The sequence below is a fragment of the Takifugu flavidus genome, chromosome 13, assembly GCF_003711565.1.
Source record: "Takifugu flavidus isolate HTHZ2018 chromosome 13, ASM371156v2, whole genome shotgun sequence".
In the NCBI taxonomy this organism is placed as follows: Eukaryota; Metazoa; Chordata; class Actinopteri; order Tetraodontiformes; family Tetraodontidae; genus Takifugu; species Takifugu flavidus.
The window spans coordinates 12,291,750-12,311,581 of NC_079532.1; the positions used below are offsets into that span (position 1 = coordinate 12,291,750).

Genomic DNA, 19,832 nt, shown 5'->3' on the forward strand with positions numbered 1-19,832 from the left:
CTGGCATGAGATAACTGACTCAAGCACAGACAGCCGAAAACGCCCACACAAACACACACACACAGGAGTCCTATTTGTGGTTGTGGTACGTGAGGTCTGAACAGGAGCCATTGTGGACTGTGCTACCAGGCAGCCGTGCTAACGACTGGGGCCCATTTGCCCTTCAGATACGGTTGGAGTCTGAAAACCGACGTCACCCCACAAACAGCCCCTATGACGTAGGCACATGTGTGTTTTGACCAGGCCTTGAATACACAGGAGTCGGTTTCACAGAGAGGGGGGAATGAAAAAGAGCACGCCACAGCTCCCAAAAAAAGACGTTGAAAGCGATATGAACTCTGACTGGAGCCAGCAAAATAAGTTATCATTAGTATAGAAGACATCACTAATTACGTAATGATATAATCATGTGTGCGCTCTCAAATAACTTGGGGGCATTCCTGGTGCCCACAGTGGGGTCAATGTTTAAAAAATAATGCTGTCTGGTTGTCACACAGCTGCTGGCTTTCAAATTAACTGATACAGATGCTTTATTTTGTCCACTTAAAGGGCCATCGGCATTATTCATACAAACACAGCTTTTGGACTACAATTGTTATTGTGCAAGTTGAAATTCTCTCCTAATTCTTCAGTGTCAGCATTGCATTTTTAATTTGTTCTGGCAGCCGGTTGATAAAAAAGCTCATAATGCGAAGATGTGCATCAATGAATTCTGTCATTTTGACTTTAGATAAACACAAAAAGGTTCCAGACTCCAAGGCACATTGTACTAATCCACGTTTTGCCCCTGCACCCTCCTGGTACTTATTCCGTTGGCTCCACCTGCTCAGGCCACCCGCCACGAGGGAAAGCGGGAGAACGGTCCGGCATTTCACCGGCCTACGTGCTACACGACACAACTGCACACAGAAAGGCAGGGCGAGGGGGCCCACAGAACAGCCCGTCACACTCAATCACAACAGCACACACAGAACTTTGGAAAGCGCAGAGATTGAACCCATTTTCCCCCCATTTTCCTTGTTTTGACGTATTCATTCCAAGTCAGAGTAAAATTTCATGCCACTATTTAGACAAATTAACATTAATTCCATGCGACAAAACAAAACTTGAAACTGTTGTTTAGTGAACAACTGAGGGCCTAATGGACTTATAAGTCATCGCAGAGACTGACCATTACTCTTCTAAGCCTGTTTGACCAGCTGTCTGTCTGCCTGCATCCAGACTGGAAAACACGCACACTCACACTCACACTTAAGAGCAGACGCACAAAATATACCCCATCCTCAAGTCACCCCTCCCTTTGCACCAACCGCCAAAATAGAGCCACATCGACAAGAGCAACCCATGCTTGGCTTCAAACCTTTTCATCATTCATAGGTCACCTAAACTAGTAAGACTCATTAAATTCATATTTCTTGGTATTTCGGCACGGACTCTTCTGGTACTACTTAATCTTCTTGGTTTAGCTTTTACCGTAAGTAATGAGGCTTTTAAGGTCGTTATACTTAAAGTGGCACCATAAAAATAATTGCCTTCATTTATGCATTTTAGTTTGGGGTTCTTTAGTAAGCTAGCAAGCTATGCCTGCTAAGGACGTGCGTCTGTGCCCCTGCCAAAACAATGCTTCAGTTATGAGTTTATAGGTGGGTGCTGCTGTGCCCCCAGCTATGTTTTGAAACTTTAATGATATGCTTGACTATGATCATTCTTGTTACATACACACATTGCATATGCCTGTGAAACAAGATTTATACATATATGCATAAGTGTTTTTTATATGAACAATTTCATTAAAACAATTTTTTGGAGTTTGTTGGACCTTCCCTGTCAATGACCTATCTCTGCCCTGCTCTGCCTCCGCCCCAGGCCTATATTTTCTACGGTTGTAACCAGAGAGTGCCGAGAGATGAATGGCTACGCTAACCATCTTTGATAGCTCAGGGATCTGCCTATGTGCTAGATAGGGGTCAATTTCAACTCAGGTCTATGTGTAAATGTTCTTGCAAACACATTAACAAACCAGCTGCCGAATCTGAACCGCATTTGATGGGCAATTCATCCCTATCCTTCTAATGCAGCCCTTAACACCACTTTGTCACATGAGCGCATGGTGGTGTCTAGTCTTGCACTTCTTATCCTGAGACATGAGCCACCCGTCAGCAATCGGCTGTGCAGAGACTTTGTCTTACATGAGTCTTTACCTTCCTTCGCCACATTACCATACTAGGTGAACTGTGAAGAGGTCACGCAGGATGCATGGAAAGGTACATTAAACACCTGCGCTAAAGCAGCCACAGGTGTTCCGCCATTACGCACCTCCACATATCTGGGAGATCCGTCATCTTCAACATTAACACCAAGTAGGTGAGCGATGCCGGCAACGACTGCCTGCATGCGTTGTTGTGCAGCAGTGCTGTATCATTATGGCACCTTTCTCCAGAGGGTACCTCTAATCCAATTACTGATTTAAACAAGGGGAAGCCTAGCCTCAGTTTTCAATGAGAACAGAAAGGCCTCTTGTCAACCCTGCAGGGACTTCAAAGGGCTCAGCAGTCTCAATATTTTCAGAAATTTGCAGAATTCAACACACTTGATTATGCCTGACCTTCTAGAAGACCCGATTTACCTACCAAACACTTCAACGTGGAGTGTGAGGCATGTGAAGGAGAGAGAAATGAATGCCAGGTAACATATTTACAGAGGAAATAGCAGAAAGGCAGACAAGCTGGTCCTGACTAAAGTTAAAGTCAATAATTAAGCAGAGGACACCAAATGGTAGAAAACTCATTTTAAAAAAAACAAAAAACAAGATGCCATATATCTAGGGCAAAGCAAGAGTGTGGGCTAATAGCTTGAGAGCAACATTAGCTATACAGTCAGACAATTTCAGGGCACAACTGTACAGATTTCAGATAAGCCCACACACTATGCCAGATACACTAAACTGGAAGCAGTCCAAATGTAGTGAAACACAACAATAGCAAAGGCTTTGGAAAAATGGGTCTGTTCCATTTCCAGGAGGAATATCACAGATGACAGAGCATGCCTGTACAGATTGAGCGTGTCCGTGTGCTTATTTGACGTGACCTTTTACAGTACTGTTCTGTAATACCACCCAAACGGAGAAAAAGCCCAACATAATAAATGTGACGTCACTAGCTAATCGCTCTTAAACGGAATAAGGATAGGAATTTTCTAAAAATACCCTGATTTTCTGGGTCTTAAGAGGCTAAACGCTGCATTCCTGAGAAGATGAGCCGAGCACAAGTGACGTTTCAGTGGATCATTTACCATCATGCATTCTTTATTTAAGCCGGGTCCCTCTCTTGCCTCAGATAACCCCTGCGTGCACTATCAAGGAGGATGGGATCAATATGAAAAGAATAATGGCTGGTACTAATCAGAAGCTGCTACACCGAAGATTCTCACCGGTTGAGTTCACAAAGCCCCACAATGGCCTAGTGTCTACAAAGAAAACTTTTTCAATAGCTCACATTTTACCCTGGCTCTGCTACCACAGGCCCGAACGAGCTGCTTGTGAGGAAAACGTTTTTACAGGGCGGGGGTTTATGTGGGTTTTTTTTTGGTTTAACATTATATAAAGGCCCTGGTGTTATCCTTTGGAAACTGTGGAATTGAACGGTACTGTCAGTAAAGACGGTAGACTTTTAGATAATCCTAGTCAGGCTTTTTTATTTATGATCCCATTCAAGCAGGGCAATCGTGCCCACAAGCTGAGGGTTAGGTCTTCCAGTTCAACAACCGTTTAGGTGAAGATCAATAGGAAGATAAGGAAGTGGAATAATCCAAGAGGGGAAAAAAATGTAGGAGACATTGTATAGAATGGAAGTACTCTGCAGCACAGAGCCGGCATAGAGTTTACCAGACAAAGAAAGTGATGAGGAAACAAAAGGCATTCTTCCAGTTTTCCCAGTAAGGGTCAGACAGTGAAAAGAACAGCTCCCACCACATGCTGTGTCCAACAAAATCATTTAAAGCAAAGCACTGTCTGTCACACAAGCTTAAATGGAGGCATATACCCAACATTTAGAACAAGAGCCAATTTCATGAGGCAGACATGACATCACCGAGGGAATAATAAGCAACGCTGTGACAATATGCAAGACACAGTAGGCCCGAGTCAATAAGAATTGGGTTATTTTCCAGGTCCTTCACATGCAGACAGTTATCGCTGGCATCATTTTCATTTTTCTGCTGTTATTTCTCTCGTACCCTCCACCACACTGGAATCAGGTCACCCTGGCTCAAGTGGTGAAAACCTACGAGGCATAAAAAAAACCATCCTCGAGCTAAAGAAACCTGCAAATGCTGGCAGCAAAAGAAGGAGCTGAAACGAGCTCATCTCAGTTCTTTTTTTAATCTTAGTTTATTAAGTCTCAATGAGGATAATCCCTGACATGTTCACAAGCCATCTTGTTCGTTTATTTAAAAATTGGTACAGTAAAACTATCTATGAGAAAACTGGAACTCAATCACACTGGCACGGTTTGGATCACTTTCAAAATATGAACATATGCCCTTTAGTAATCTATCACACAGCAGGATAGGTGGTCTTGGCTAATGTTCAGGACCAAATTAACCAGTAAAAAGTAAGCAAACACATCCCCTTTTGCTCTCGAAGTTACAATTTCCCCCCTCTTAATGTACGCTAATGCACAGGTGCACATCAACCACCAGAGAGAAGGAATTCAATACAAGCCCTGGATCCAAGAACCCCAAAGCCTAAATATATATTATATAGAATGTTTAGGGCTTTTCAGGCCCTTTTTATATCTGCTAAAATACTCCACCGGCCTTTAAATTGTTTACCTAAAACGCCTCGTTATTTGCCTGTTGGCACAGCAAAAACAAACAACGGCTTTTGTGCTCCAAGTATTTCTGTTGGTTGACCAAACACAAAATGGCCCTAAGCCAAAGTCTAAGCAATTAAAAACATATATGCTACAAAGGACGGCAAAAGTGGGGAGGGGGACCAGAAATGTTCGCCTCTCTTTCCACACAGCTGGCGGATTCAGCTGTCGGTCTTCTGGATGATTGCCAAGAGCAAAGGGGGCTCCGGTCTGCCACCCAGATTCACGGATGGATCTCATTGAATCTTGTATACCTAACAAATAGCGTCACATGCTGCAATTAAGGACACAGACTCGGACATCACGAGAGGACAACAGATGCAACTAGAAAAATACACATGCTCGGTAATCTCTGCTGCAATTCTTATTTTAAAAAATATGGAGGTCACACTCGAACAGAAATAAATTACTGAGGGTTCGCAGAGGGGACAGGGGGAGATCCAGACTTCGAAAAGGAAACAATGAGGCGCATGAGTATCGCTCGTCTGGGATCAAAGATGCGTTCAATCAAAAAAACACAAGCCTTTATTTTGAGGAAGGATGGAACAGACATTAGATAGGGAAGGATGCCAAGCAATTAGCTGGAAAACTCACTAGCTCAACAGTCACAGTCTGGAAGTATTTTAATAAGCTGGAAACTATTTCCAAAATGGTTGACAGTTCTGATTCCGTCTGGAGACAAAGGCCCGCTTTGTAAAAGCAGAATGTGTATTTTTCTTCCCTGATCAAGTTTGCTGCCAAGCGGCAGGCGAAAGGCGACAGAAACAAGAGCAGACCCCGTTGTTTCTTTAGGCGCCACCTCCCCCGTGACCTACTCCACCTCCTAACGCACACAAACATGGCCCCTCTCGACCGCAGCGGCGGGCATGAGCGACCCGCTTCATTGAGCTGAACCAGAAAAGTGCTGCCCTGTTGAGCATCCCTACGGAGGCCCTTTGGCAATATCCTGAACCAATTTACAGTTGGAGAGCCCTAATTTGGGCATTTCGGAGGGGAAGCAGTTACATAAGAAAATCATCAAAACCACCAGAGATTCCTGGAACGGGTGTGTCAGCTGACACACAAAAAGAAGAAAGGAGAGTGAATGAAAGGATGTAGACTAACACACCCCAGGCACAATGCCCTGTTTACCCATTACTGTTGGGTTTAGAGCTTCACCAAGTAGCTTCTTCAGTCACTCAAACACACAAGTGCACAAACCCTTATCGAAAAAGACGAACAAATCGTAGCAGTGACATTTTTGATCACTGATGTGGAGTCGGACTTGTGCCTTCGCTGTGGCTCAAAGGCCTGTTAATGCTGTGGCCATATGGGAAGCAAACTTTGTTTGATCTTGACTTGGTCAGGAGATCCCCATGTCCATGTATGACTTCACCACTAGGTGGGGATTTGTGAACCTCCACCTTTCTTTTGTTCTTTTCTTTCTCTTCATCCAGGAGTTTCCCTCCCTGATGGCACGTGACCCACCCCGCTCACACTCACTTCATAAATCAGGAAGGTTTTGTCTCCGCCGGAGCAGTTTTAGAGTCCAACGTGCTGCTTTTCTTTACTGTGCCCCGTGAGGCTGCTTCCTCTCACCGCAGTGGAGCCAAGAGTTTAAACACATGCTTGTGTGAAGCATTATATGACACCCACAGGCACAAAAGGAAATATCAAATGCAGAGGTGCCTGTCTCCATGGCAGCACTCAAAAGAGTAGTTGGCAGAGCATGCATGCATGCAAGGAAACAGTAAATTGACCTCTATTTTAATAGTTTAAGTTGTGATTTTAGTTTAATCTAAGGGAAAGTGTTCAAGACTCAAAACAGGTTCCCCCCAAAAAATGGAAAGATAAAGGCTAAAAATGGTGGCGGGAAAAAGCCACAGGCTCAAACACATCCCTGGTGGTCTCAAATGTTTCCTCCGTTTAGACGAAATGCTTGTGTAATTATGCTGACAGCTTTAAGCTTTCACTTAATTAAAACACCGTCCAATGTACCACAAGTAAGGCTGGAGAAGATAACCGCAATACCACAGTCAAGAGACATCGGCATTACCGCATCACAGCAAAAAACAAATTATTTGTAGATCCGAGGGCTTGCATTATCTAAAAATAAAGTGTGATACACACTCAAACGAAAATAGTGTTGAACAGAAGCCAGCAAGACACATGAAGTTAAGTAACTCCTGGTGTAAGTTAGCAGTTAGCACTTAGCCCAAGCAAATTGTACTTGTTATGCTAGAGCGAAAGTCAAAGATTCTGGAGCGGGGCTCCGGGGCTGTTACTGTCCTCCAGGGCCTCTGGGCAGCTGCACGGCCCGGCAGGAAGAGTCTGTCCACAGCTGTTTGGAAAGAAGGAATTTCAGGCTTCAGTGGCAACAAGGAGCATGGTGGGTAGCCCACGACCCACACACAGTAACCGCTATCCCACAGGAATAAGAAGCTTTGTCACAAGAGTACGAAAATATCAGTACCACACCACTGCTGACCACAAGGTGTAAAAACTTTAAGAGCATTCCAGGTTTGTGATTCTATTTAGTGCCGTGGCCCCTTAAACATGGGGGGGTGCTGTTTTTATGACAAGGAGGTAGAGAATGCTAATAACACCAAGGCTACTGAGGGCAGGAAGGAGTCTCGCATTTCCAACTGTTCTTCAATGAGCCAGTCGCGGCACTGGTGCCAACACAGTGGCTCCCATTCTGACTCAGCCTGACGTACGCCGGGGCTGCCCTTCAGCACAGACAGGGGGAGAAGTTCACATTGTCAGCTTCAATCCATGAAAATTCAAAGTTGTTCCAGAGCTCTCATCGCTACAGCTACTTGCGCTTGAAGATGAGTTATGGTTCCTGCCACGCTAATGCTGCAAGTGCACAGACTTTTCCACACCTCTGCAGCGAAAGCCCGTCTGTTTTATTCTTTCCTCACCCCATAAAATTGGCAATACTCAGTGTGGCTGTCACAAATGAGTTGAGACCAGGCTTTGGACATACTTGGGCACATTTCAGTTATTGCAGCAATTTTGTCCAAATGAATCAAAAATCACGTTTGCTCTTCAGGATTGTGTAACAGTCCATTTAAACCACTTTGATTAGATTTGTTTACAATGTGGTGATGAAAGACTGCATGAAATCTGATGTTCTGCTGTACGTAGTCACTATAAAGCACAAAGGTTTTGGGTTCAATTCTGGGTTTCCTCCCTCCAATCGGTTGTATCCGCAACCTCTCCAGGAAGAATTTTTGCCTCTGACGCCCTGTTCAGAAATAAGCAGCAGTTAACAGAAGATGGACGGACTCACTGCATATTTCAAGTATTTCACTCACATCACGTGTTGAAACTATGTGGACACACCACTTGCGTATGTGTACGTCTGTCAGTAAGTGGAAGCATATGGGCACGCATGTGCAACTGTTATACAAACTTTTAACATGTGTTTGTGGTTGTTCGCTATGTAAGGGATGGCAATTCTCTAAGAGAGACTGCAACTTAAGTGTGCGCGAGAAACAGAGCATTTAACTGGAGGGGGGAGAAAAATCAGGGAAGAAAGTGGTCAAATCTAAAGAAAAATCTAATGATCAACATTTGCTTCAATTATCCAGTTGTGTAGCACAGTGCAGACGGCCTCTGGGCCTCGACCGCCGGCTCAGGCACCTAATGATGCTAAAGGAAACAAAATTTGCCACCTGTTTGAAAAATACCTACTAAGAGCACAAGTAAGTGAGAAAAATCCACCACTTGCATACGTTTAAGCAACAGGGCGGTGTTTGTCGGTGCAGATAAATTGCTTGCGCACACACAGTAAAAACATTAACAATACAATGCAAATGACTCACATATGATCGTGTCTGCACTTTAAAAACACGCCAGGGCCTCTTGATGAAAAATGCTCTCACGCTGCTGTGAGGGCTAACCCAATGTTGATAAAAATGCGGAAAATATTAAAAGCATGTGTGGAATGCAAATGTTTTGAAACTGCCTGTAATATTTTGATCTGTTTTTTTAGGTGTTTTTTTTAACTGGAAGATGGGAACAGCAAAAAGAAATGGTTGCTCTGAAGACAAATATTTCAAACAGGCATGAAAAGAATCCTAGTTTTGAAAGAAGACCCTTTCTGTGCTGTGACATTGGGTTTTTATATCTTTACAAAAAGAAAAAAGAATCCCATATCTTAAAAGATTGTTTTCCTTTAACACCTGTTTTGTATTTACTTCATGAAGAGAACATTGGGTTTTAACATAACTGTAAATTTTCCAATCTCTGCCATGGTTTTAACTTAAAAGTTGAACAGTACAAGTTGTGTAAAAGAAGAAGCCCATAAGAAGACATGGTGAAGTGATATGCTTCATGCTGTATTAGCTCACTTTCACCACTAGCTACAAGCTACTTTGGATTGGGCTGAGATAAATTAGGTTGAGACAGATTAGCTGAAAGTTTTGACTTTCAAACTAAAACACATACTGTATACTCTTTAATCTGTTTGATACGCATGTGCAAGGATGGCCATAACTACAGCGTGACTGGCTTTATCCAAGATAAATAACACAATCTACTAATTTGTGTCAATGACATAGTTAGCTAGCGGCTGGCAAAAGAAAAAAAAGTTAAAGCAGAAGTTCCTGTAAAAGGTTTTCCTTAAATTGTACCCCTGCTGTCATTAGCCCACACAGCGGAAGACGGGAAAAGAAAACAACGGGGAGATAATACCATATATTATCCAGTGAGGTAGCTGGAATGCAAAAACAAGTCTTTTACAAGCGCGTACATGCCTTCCTTGGAAGAGGACTAACAGTTACACATATCGCAGGACGGTGTCTCATTGCTGGCAAGAGCACAGACAAACACCACACCGCGACATGTCGAGCCTTTATTTTTCCACTGGATTATGATGGGATGGTGAGTTTCATCTTAGTCACCGACAGAAAACGCAGCCTTTTCAAGACAAGCTTTTCGATAAACAAAAGAAAGTCAGAGTTCAGAGGCCCTGCCCGGGGGGGAGGGCTACAGTGAAAGAAGGGGAATTATCAAATATGAATGAGAATGAGCAGCGTTAACATGCAAGCTCCGGGCTAGTGTTTGTCATCGTTATCAGGCAGACGGGCAAGGAGAGGTGATTCCTGCCACACACTCAAGTGCAAACAAGACCCACAGGCCTTGTCTGTGTAATTGAAATACTAATGGGAGTGGTGGTGGTGGTGGTGGTGTTGGGGGGGGGGGGGGGGGGGGGGGGTCGGACGAAAGGGGACAAGTCCAGCCGTGGCCATGAAACGGACCTGCTTGGTAATTATCAACAAATGCACTCCCATCAGACACAAGAAGACAGAGTAGATGAAAGGGGGCACTAATTCCCCACCTCCATCGCCCTCCCCAGTTTGTGGATGTATTGTGCCGACCACAGGGGTCAGGGGAGGCAGTCAAACCAGAAAACTGTGAGCTATGAACATCGCAACATAAGCTAACACAGCAGATCATTTACCAGGAAACGTAACAGATGCTGTAAGAAATAGATACATGTGCACAAAAATGGGCGACTTGGGGCCACCAGATCAAACCAAGCGCTGGGTCTGCTGGCTGCAGGCCCACAAGTAGAACCTCGTCGACCTGCCAAAATCATGCTAATGTGTATTCAAGTGTTTGTTTTTCACATCAGTTTTTTCAGGTAATGCACAGAATGTAAAATAGAACAAAGTGGTGATGCGTCCCTCATCCTAATTTTATGGAAAAATGCAGGAAACTGAAATTTCTTCCTGCGCTGGGGCAAGGTACGAAGCTTAACCTGACTGAATGCATTGCCTTTTCTCCCTTGAGGGACTTCATGAGGTTACGATTTTTACTTAAAAATCAGTGGAATTCAGCTTGCAGCGCGTTAAAGGATACGCATGCTGGCGTTTGCATACATTTGCTATAAAACTCAGATAGTTTTAGCCTCGCGCGCCCTTTAACAACATGGTGCAAGCCTTGCCTAATCTCTCCTCTGATCTCATTACGGGTCATCGCTATATTGTCATCCAGGGTCCTTTGGGGATACAACGATAAAATTATATACTCTGCGGCAAATCCACAATAATCTTTAATGCTCTGTGAGTTTAAAGCCAGTTTGGCAAGTGGTGTCGAATAAGGACAGTGGCAGCTCAAAGGTAGAACTGCAGCAACCGGGGGCTCCAGAGACCTCTATATTTATATACAGGGTAACATGGGGGTGTCTGACTGCTGTGCGGCGGAGTACAGCTGTGGCATTTCTCCAATCGCAGGCTGCGGTCTGCTGCGGCCAACGGTGAGGTAACTCTGGATGGCCCCGGCAGCATGTCATCACTTTGTAAGTCATCATGAATAAAGCAGCTTTTGCCACAGCCGCTGCGGGAAAAAGAAACCCGGAGCTCACTGGCGACGCTTCACATGCCGGCGTATTTCTCTACAAGGGGCCATAACTCAAAGCTGAGCACCATATTTCCTCCTGGGCCACCCTGATGCTGACAAAGCACCAACTGGTGATTGCTGTGTTGGAGTGGCCCATCGAGGGCGCGAGCCAAGGAGCTGCCGCTCTGCCAAGAGAGCCGTGCCAAGAGGGCTGGAGAAGGCGGAGGGGACTCGGCCACCTGTGCCCATTAGACTGTGCGCTGACAACTGCACTGGACCCTGGGAATCACCCAAACAAGCCAAGCAGGGGGACAGCGAACGGGGGTTATTGTCATTTTTTCACTCACTGAGCAAAACCAGTCTAATGGCGTTAGACAAAGTCCAATAAACGGAGACGCTTGACACCATCATATCTTTGCTGGGACTTCATTTAGCTAAAAACTGGCTGGCGGGAAATTCGAAGCCAGGCTTTCGGTGAGGCTGTCATGCTCATCTTTGTAATTCAGGAGACTTGGGTTGGTCACTTTATCTTCTCATCGTACGCATAAGCAAAGAAGGACCAATGGAAAAACACTCCAGGCACGCTGATGCCTGCTGGACATATTTTCCAGACACAACACCTTTACATTACATCACATTTACATTACCTTTACAACCAGACCCGCATCAAGTGACAGTAGGGCAAAAAAGTAGCCGTATATCTAAATGTCTTTTGTGCCCTCGTGTCCGCCCGATAGACAAAACCACTTGTTCACAGAGTGTTAAAACAAAGACACTTCCTATAACCACCCACTCTCGCGGATTGGAATTGTTTTCAAAGAATCGGACACATTTCAGCCGTGTGTGGAGGGAGTGGTGGAGGTAGTAGATCACATTCCTCGCCTCTTTGTCGCGTGCACACACAAAAACGGGAAGAAAACAGAGGAGCAGAGTTTCTGTGACCTCGGTGAACCCGGCTGCCTAGTCTCCTCTCTCTCCCTCTCTCTATCTCTCTCTCTCTCTCTCTCTCTCTGCACAGCTGCTGGTGCATCCTCACCTGTGCACGAATCATTGTCATCTGCTGAATTAACATCAACCCCTTGAATAATTAAAAATTAACTTTATTTATTTTTAAAACATCGTCTCACAAGAAACACTGCGAAACGTCAAGTGAAGGACGCAGCAGGCGCTGAAGGATGAGGAGACGGACACATGGCGTTTGCCCCTCGAGCTTCAGCGATCCTCCTCATCCTTCCTGCTATCTTCGGCCAGAGGGGGGGGGGGGGGGGGGGAGCGGAAGTTATAGTATTCTGATTTATGAATGAGCAGCGAAAGCTCAGGGTGACTCAGGCTGAAGTTTCAGCGCTGCACAACCATGAGGCCGACGGGAAAATCTCGATGATGCTGGAAACCCCACAGCACACGTGAACGCATATGGAGAAAATGTAATGAGGAGCTGGAGCGTGTGCAAGATGAAAAGAAATGTGTGTATGCGCGTGTGTGTGTGCGCACGTGTGTGTCAGTCTCTCAGGACCAGTGCGACACACAAGGCCCTATTTTAGTCGATCAGGTCTATGAGAGGAAAGCTAGAAAAAGAGGCCAATCTGTCAGTGCTTTGAGAGGAGTTCTTTGTAGGCCACAGAGGACACGAGTCGGATAAACTCACAGTGCCGTCGATCAATGGACAATAAGCTCTGCTGTTCATACGTGGACAATCACGCAGTGTAGTCGCAGCGCCGTCACAAATGGACTGACTCGCCATCCACTTGAAATTATGCAATGAGCAGCGCTGACGTTGACATTAACTTCTCAGCAGCGGAGCTGAAACGTGTCTGGAGCCTTGTGCAGACTGTCCGAGCGGAGAAGAGGCTCAAATGTTCGAAGTTTTACGTTTGGGAGGAACGCAAAACAAATGAAAGCAAAAAAGAATTCCATTGCGACGGATCACGCTCGCCACTCCCTCAGCGAGTCTCTCAAAGGCCAAAATGACCAATAAAATCAAGGAGCAGACAGAACGAAAAATATTCATGACCAGTAACAGTTTCCTAACTTGGTTTAAAAGGGTTCAGGTTCAGGGTACGCTGTTAAGACAGCTTCTGTTTCTGGGGATGGACTAACGACGGCAGCTAAATGTGACATTTACGAACGTGACCTAGATGAAAACGTGACGGAAACGTGACGAAGGCTGAGAGAAGGAGGATGGGCGAACAGATGTAGAGAAATGGGACAGAAACTGGCACATTTATGCAAAGAAGCAGGAAACACATCCATCCAGAATTTATAGTAATTATGACACCTTTACTTTTCTGAGAGATGATTGTGCATAAATAAAATAATTACAATATGTGTGTTTATTTGAAGTTTCAAACTAATAAAGATGAGTGAACTTTGGATAATCTCCAAGAATGAATAAGTATTAATCTTGAGCTTCCTGTTTTTCATGTCATAACTATTTGCTATTATATTTACTCAGGCGGTTACGGAACATTTTGGAATCAAACTAGCCGGAGCTTGAAATTCTATATGATTGTAATTAAAGGTCTATGTTGTGGTTAGGAGGAACGTCGATGAGAGCCCTCCAGGTGATTCATTTATGTTTTGATTTTAAAGTTTTTATATTAAATAAGCTGTGTAGCTTATATTGAGGACTTAATTTATTTTAACCCCTAAACTGGCAACAGAAGTTTGCCTTCTGGCTAACACTTGTTTTGAAATTGTTCAACAATTATTCTTGACAGAAATAAGATAAATCAAATGCAATTTCTGTGTGCAATAATGTGGTAAATAGAAATGAAAATACTACAGTTAAGGATGTTAAATGGAATGCCCTGAGAATACAGAAAAACAGTGAGAAGAGAGGTTGGAAGACCGTCGTGAAGGGAACGTTGACACCATAGAATTGTAACTTGGTGGTCTCCCGGAATGCAGAGACCGGAGCAGACAACGTTTGTCTAAGGTTGCCGACAGGGGAGCCTCGGAATTTGTTTGCGTGGACATTAAAGTACGGCTTCATCCGTCTTTCATCTGATAGAAATGGGAGCCTGATCAACATGAGTGCCATCTCACGGCAACACGGCTGACACGCTGCCTACGTAAGCTCTGTGCAAAATGGAGCAGAGCGGGAGGGAGCGGCGCTAGCGTCGGATGTATGGGCACTGAGTCACGGCGCAGAGCGTGCCCCCAGGAAAGCACCAGACTTTCAAGGCAGGAATTTGATCCCCTTTCTTCTCCTGTTCCTATAACCACAGGACTCTGCTAAGCTTCAGAAAAGCCATTCACATTTTAAACGCTTCATCGTATCCGTTACTGGATGATGGACAAAGAAAAACGGCAGATGACAGATGATTAGAAGAAGCCGGGCCACCTTTTGCCCACGACACCGGCACACAAATTCAAAACAGACCTCACCTTCACCACCAGTTCTGCTCTGTTTTTATTAGCAAATAATATCCTGCAGCACGCACTCTGCACACCAGCCTCTGCTTCGAATGACACCCCCCCACCACCACCACACACACCCGCACACACACACACACAGTGACTAAGACTACAAGAATCTTGTTTTATAAAGTTCAAGGCACATTGTGACATGAAGAGTTCGAAATGGAATTTTTTATTACCAAAAGAGATGCTTAGCCAGTTAGCTTGTGCTAACAAGCTCCTGCAACATTTCTTTTTCATTTGCAAAGTAGATCACCCCACATTTTCTGCCCACTGTTACTTTGCAAAAACTTTTGTTGCTTCCGTGACTTTGTTGCTTTGAATTCAAATAAAAATAATAATATTTAAGATGTTGTGAAACTCCGTGATCCTGAGGTTATGTCAGGCTAAAAAAAATTTTGCATACTAAAAATAGGGCCTATCTTTCTACATTCTCTTTTGCTGATGTTCAACACAGGGTCGCCATATTTTTGGCATCCAGGGACGTTTTGTCTGGCTGCTCGAGTCAGCTTAGCCTGCAGTTCGACCTCTGAAAGAGGCTGTTTTCCCTCGTTGCGAAGTCAACTTGGGTCATAGCGTTGAGACCAGAGATATCAAATGGGTCTCTGGCAGCCCGGCAGTAAACATATTAATAAAAGTCTCCCAGGCCACTGGCAAGCTCCTCTGAGTTCAGTACAAGGACACACAGAGCACAAACAGTCTGTGGCATAACAGGTCAGAGGGGTCATCTCATGTCACTTTCATCTTTCCTAAAATCCATCCTGATGGTTTGTCTCCACGCTAGTTTAAACTAAGAATGATCAGACTTAAACATTTAAAGAATAGTGTAGTGTTTTTTAAATCAGGGTAGAAAGGGAAACCAGGAGGTCACAATCTGCTCATGCATGGACTTTCTAGGCAAATGAGGTTTGAACGGCCAAGGCACCTGTGAATGGCGGGCATTTAGTGACACAGAGCAGAGCAGGTCGACTTGGCCCAGCGACTTGAAGCATGCGTCACCCAAGAAGACTCAGTGTTCATCCCAATGACGATTCCAACATGTGGGACACAAATGTCCCACATTTACCAACAAAGACTGCTGATAAAGAACACGTGAGGCTGTTTCCCACCGGCCTACATGGACGCCAGGGGTGAGTGCAGAACACAAGCTCAAGTCATCAAAGACTTTTCCATCAAAACACACACACACACACACACACACACGACAACAGCTGGACTGGATCATCAAGTCAAGCCGACTTCCACATCACCACTGACAAACCCTGAGAATCCGAGCTCACAAAATTTGCCTTTTTCCCCAACCAATTTTTAAAACAAGTGGCTTTAAAATCCTGCAGACTAATTGCGAGACTGGCTACCTCCCTGTTGAGCTACGACGACTAACCTTCCATCGAGCCAGGCGGTGGACGCAGCTGTGCACCCTCGCTCCTCCGCCTAATTTTAAACACCATTTGCCTATCTGGCTTTGGCTCCACTCCAGGGGTCAAATGTCAGTCTGCCTGCAGCAAACACGAAGGGCACTACGGAAACTATTTGAAGCAGGCCGGACGTGTTTTAATCACAGGATCCCCCCCAAAACTAAAAGCAAACAGCGGGTGATGTCAAAAGATCCAAGGCCTGGCCAAACAAGCCAGTTGGCTGTGACCACTGCAGCGCTGAAAGAATGTATCCGCCGAGTAAACAGAGGGGAGATAGCTGACAGCCAGGGCTGTTAACAACCCCCGATAAGCCCTGTAGAAGGCTGAGGTGAAAATGTAGGAGGAAACACCAGCAGACCCACTTACAAGGACGATCAGAGATGAGATCCGGGCCAAGGCCAGGCAAAGCGGAGCATGCTCGGAGAGACGGCAGCCACGAGAAGTGGAAAGCAGCGGCAGGGAAGAGAAGTGGCGACGAAGGCGAGATGGTTTGAAAAACAAGAAGGGGGCAGCGATGGGTATTTTTCACTGCTACGACAGCTGTGCTTTGGTGAGAGTTTGCTGTTGCGGCGCGTATACTTGACATTTGTCTGACATTTCCCCTCAGTTCCCCCCCTCCTCCTGTACAGCCCAGTCAGAGGCTCTCCACATATTACTCAAGGCAACTGAAGCTGTGGTTCCACTGATCAATGACATCCTGATCTAGTTTATCGCATATTAAACACAGTGGTGTCACATGGTACGACAGTGTTATGGGTTAAGGGTGAAAAGCTGGACTACTATCTAGCTACCAGAACCTAAATACACCCTATTGGTCACTTTAGAATAACAAGGTAGCAGGATGAGAAGATGAGTTTTAGAACGTGAGGCAATAGAAGGCCAGAGACTAAAGTAGTGTGCAGCACTCCCTGCTCTTGGAGTGTAATTAAAGAGGAGAGCATGACTTATTGACTAGGAAACCACCGTATGCCCTTGAAGGAACATCTCTACTGGGAAAAAAACAAGGCAATTATGCAGACACAATGGGGGATGGAAAGAGTCTTTATCACAGGAAGGAATCACAACAAACCTTTTATTGAAGGGTGAGAAATTGTACCTGTGCATTAAATTTAGGAAAAAGCCAAGACTTCAAAGCCAGTACAGCTTTCCTCTCCTTTACTGCTATAAGCCCCCACCTAAAGCTTTATCTGCAGCCTTGACACCTCAAGGCCCTCCAGATGAATGCATTCACCCTGACCTCCGCTGGGGCCTCGATGAGAAGAGAACAGGTTCAAACAATACATGTGCTCTGCCTCACAAGCCAAGCGTGAGAACGACAGCGTCCCACAATGACAACACGCCGTTTGTTGTGGCGACATGTGACGAGTCGCGCCGTTGTTCACAATGTGGTATTGGGCAAATAAACAGGAATTAAGCTCACTTCCTGCACTGAAGAAAGATATAAATCAGTTTTAATTAAATGAGGAAGACTGCGTGTGTCTCTAGGGCAAACAGAGGCACAACAATGAACAGCCCTACAGTAGCCATTCTATAGAAACAGTCAGACAGTATTTCCACTATTTGTTCTAAGGATTGGCAAGGGTCGTATTTAAAGCTCCCAACCATGGGAGCTGCATGCAGATTTTCAATAGTCAAAGGGCCTTGGAAACATTTTCCCACCATTATTTCACACAGACTTACACACAGCGATTCGTGTGGATATGGCATAGAACAGTAGGGCGCTCAGGCTCCCGCTGGAAGGGGAAGAATATGCAAAATACACAAATCGAGGGAAATGGCGCTCAACGGTTGGCCGAAGTTGCGCCATCGGTATGTCCCTCTCCACGGCACAACTCAACTGTCTCTTCATCTCCTATTATCAGAGCCTGAGGGCCATTCGGTGTCCACAAACACATCAGTGAGGATCTCATTGTGATGCTTTTGTTAAAGGTGGGCCATGAAATTAAAGCGTCCTTGTAAATGTACATTATGTGAGTGTTGCAATTCCCGATTCAGAGAGTGAAGGGTGTTGCTTTTACCTGCTGCCTTGCAGCGCAATCACGTTCAATTTAAATTGGAAATAAGTCTTTTGTGGATCAGGCATACTAAGAGGCTGTCTGTCCCCTTACATGAACCATAGCGCTGACTTCTGCATCCTTCCAAACAAAGGAAATCCCAGAGAGATGGCAAATACTTGCTTTAGAAGTCGACCGTAATTGTAACAAACATTCATAAATATAATGTACAGCACATAAATATAATGACCCTCCTCTGAACTGTTTTTTTTAAAGAAAATGTATGACCCTACTGCTGGGGCTGATGTGAAACAAGGATGACCTTCCCCCGGATTCTTCAATATGCCCCTCTTTCATAAATTGCCGTCCCTAAGGCAAATATTTAACTGACATGGTCCAGACAGGTAGACTAGCTCATTTCTTGGCAGGGCGGCTTTAACCTCCACTGAGTATGCCTTTGTAATACCTGCTGCTCTATACTGCCGCCATCCTTCAGTCCACAAATAGCCTGATCTAAAGACATAATGAACAGAGAGGAAATGTTTGCACTGGCCCATGGACAATCCTGCAGGATGACGGAAATGAATGGAAAAGACTGCGTAGATTCATGGGATTTGTTCGCCAGTGTACAAAGTGCATCATTTCAGACTGTTTGCAAGGCTGGAAACCACCTGCTGAGATCAAAGGTCCCATTTGTTGTAGCTTCACTGCAAAATACTGCAACGTCGTGACCTGTTTTGAAAACGTGTTTTGATAGAAAAGCTGTAAGGTTACCTTTCTGGCAATGGTTAGAGGTCCAACATCGGGCTTCGTGGTTGTCATTGAACGACGTCCTCTGACAAAGAGGCTTATCCTTAACCATTATTCCCGGGCAAACGTTATCGCACTCCTTTGGCTTCTTGTTTAAATTGATGATGTTGTTGAATTCGGCATTCATGATGAGAGACCAGTCCACCGAGTCCAGGTAACAGAGCTCAGAGTTCTTCTCGATCCGCATGGCTCCTCGGGTGATGTTCCTCAGGTTGTACAGACCGATGTCCTTGAGGTTCGGCATCTCGTAGATCACCAGGGCATAGTTGTAGAAGAGGTTGCGGCCTCGGATGACGGTCAGGCTGGGGAAAAGTGTGCTGAGACTGTCCAGGCCCGAGACACGAAACAGCAGCAGGTACTCAGTGATGACGGTCAGCTTCGGAAAGCTAAGAGAGCGGAAGAGCTCCTGGTTAATGTTCTTGGTCTTGTCGTTCATGAGGAGGATCTGCAGGAAGCCCTCCACCACCGTACAGTTCTCCAGCCGGTTTAACTCACTGATATCGTTTCGGATGTCGAAGCCCGGACTACAAACTAGGTGAAAAACAAAGAGAAAGACGATTGGTTTTTGCTCACAGGTTATTCTTAGCTGTACATAGAATCATTAATGATCACACAGAGAACATTGAGAATATTGATAGGATTGGGAAGAAGTTTACTTGGAGGCATCAAGACATTGTGCTAAAATCAGCCGAGAAAGCAGGCAAAATAAGACCACACTTAAAGGTTGCACGGATGATCGGATGAACGTGTATAAGCCGGTGGTTGTAACACACTAATGCTACATATAGATTAGCATGCCGATTACTACTGCCAAAGATTTCAATTACATCATAATAAGCTTCTATAAGGGTATAATCCTGTTAGCCAAGATGTGGAGGCTTCTATTCAGCTGGCAACGCAAGCTATTCCCAACAACAGGCCGCTTTTATACGGATAACAGAAAACAAAACCTGTTTCCATCCATCCATCCCTCCATCCATCCATCCATC

The 19,832-nt window shown here is 45.0% G+C and overlaps 1 protein-coding gene across 1 annotated transcript in view; it reads right to left on the minus strand.

Moving 5' to 3' along the window:
* igf1ra (insulin-like growth factor 1a receptor) overlaps window positions 1-19,832 on the minus strand; it is a 59,975-nt gene that overhangs the window by 33,432 nt on the left and 6,711 nt on the right. The window contains exon 2 of the mRNA XM_057050947.1: window positions 18,808-19,374. Within this exon, the coding sequence (XP_056906927.1) occupies window positions 18,808-19,374 (567 nt within the window). The remainder of the gene's footprint in view (window positions 1-18,807; window positions 19,375-19,832) is intronic.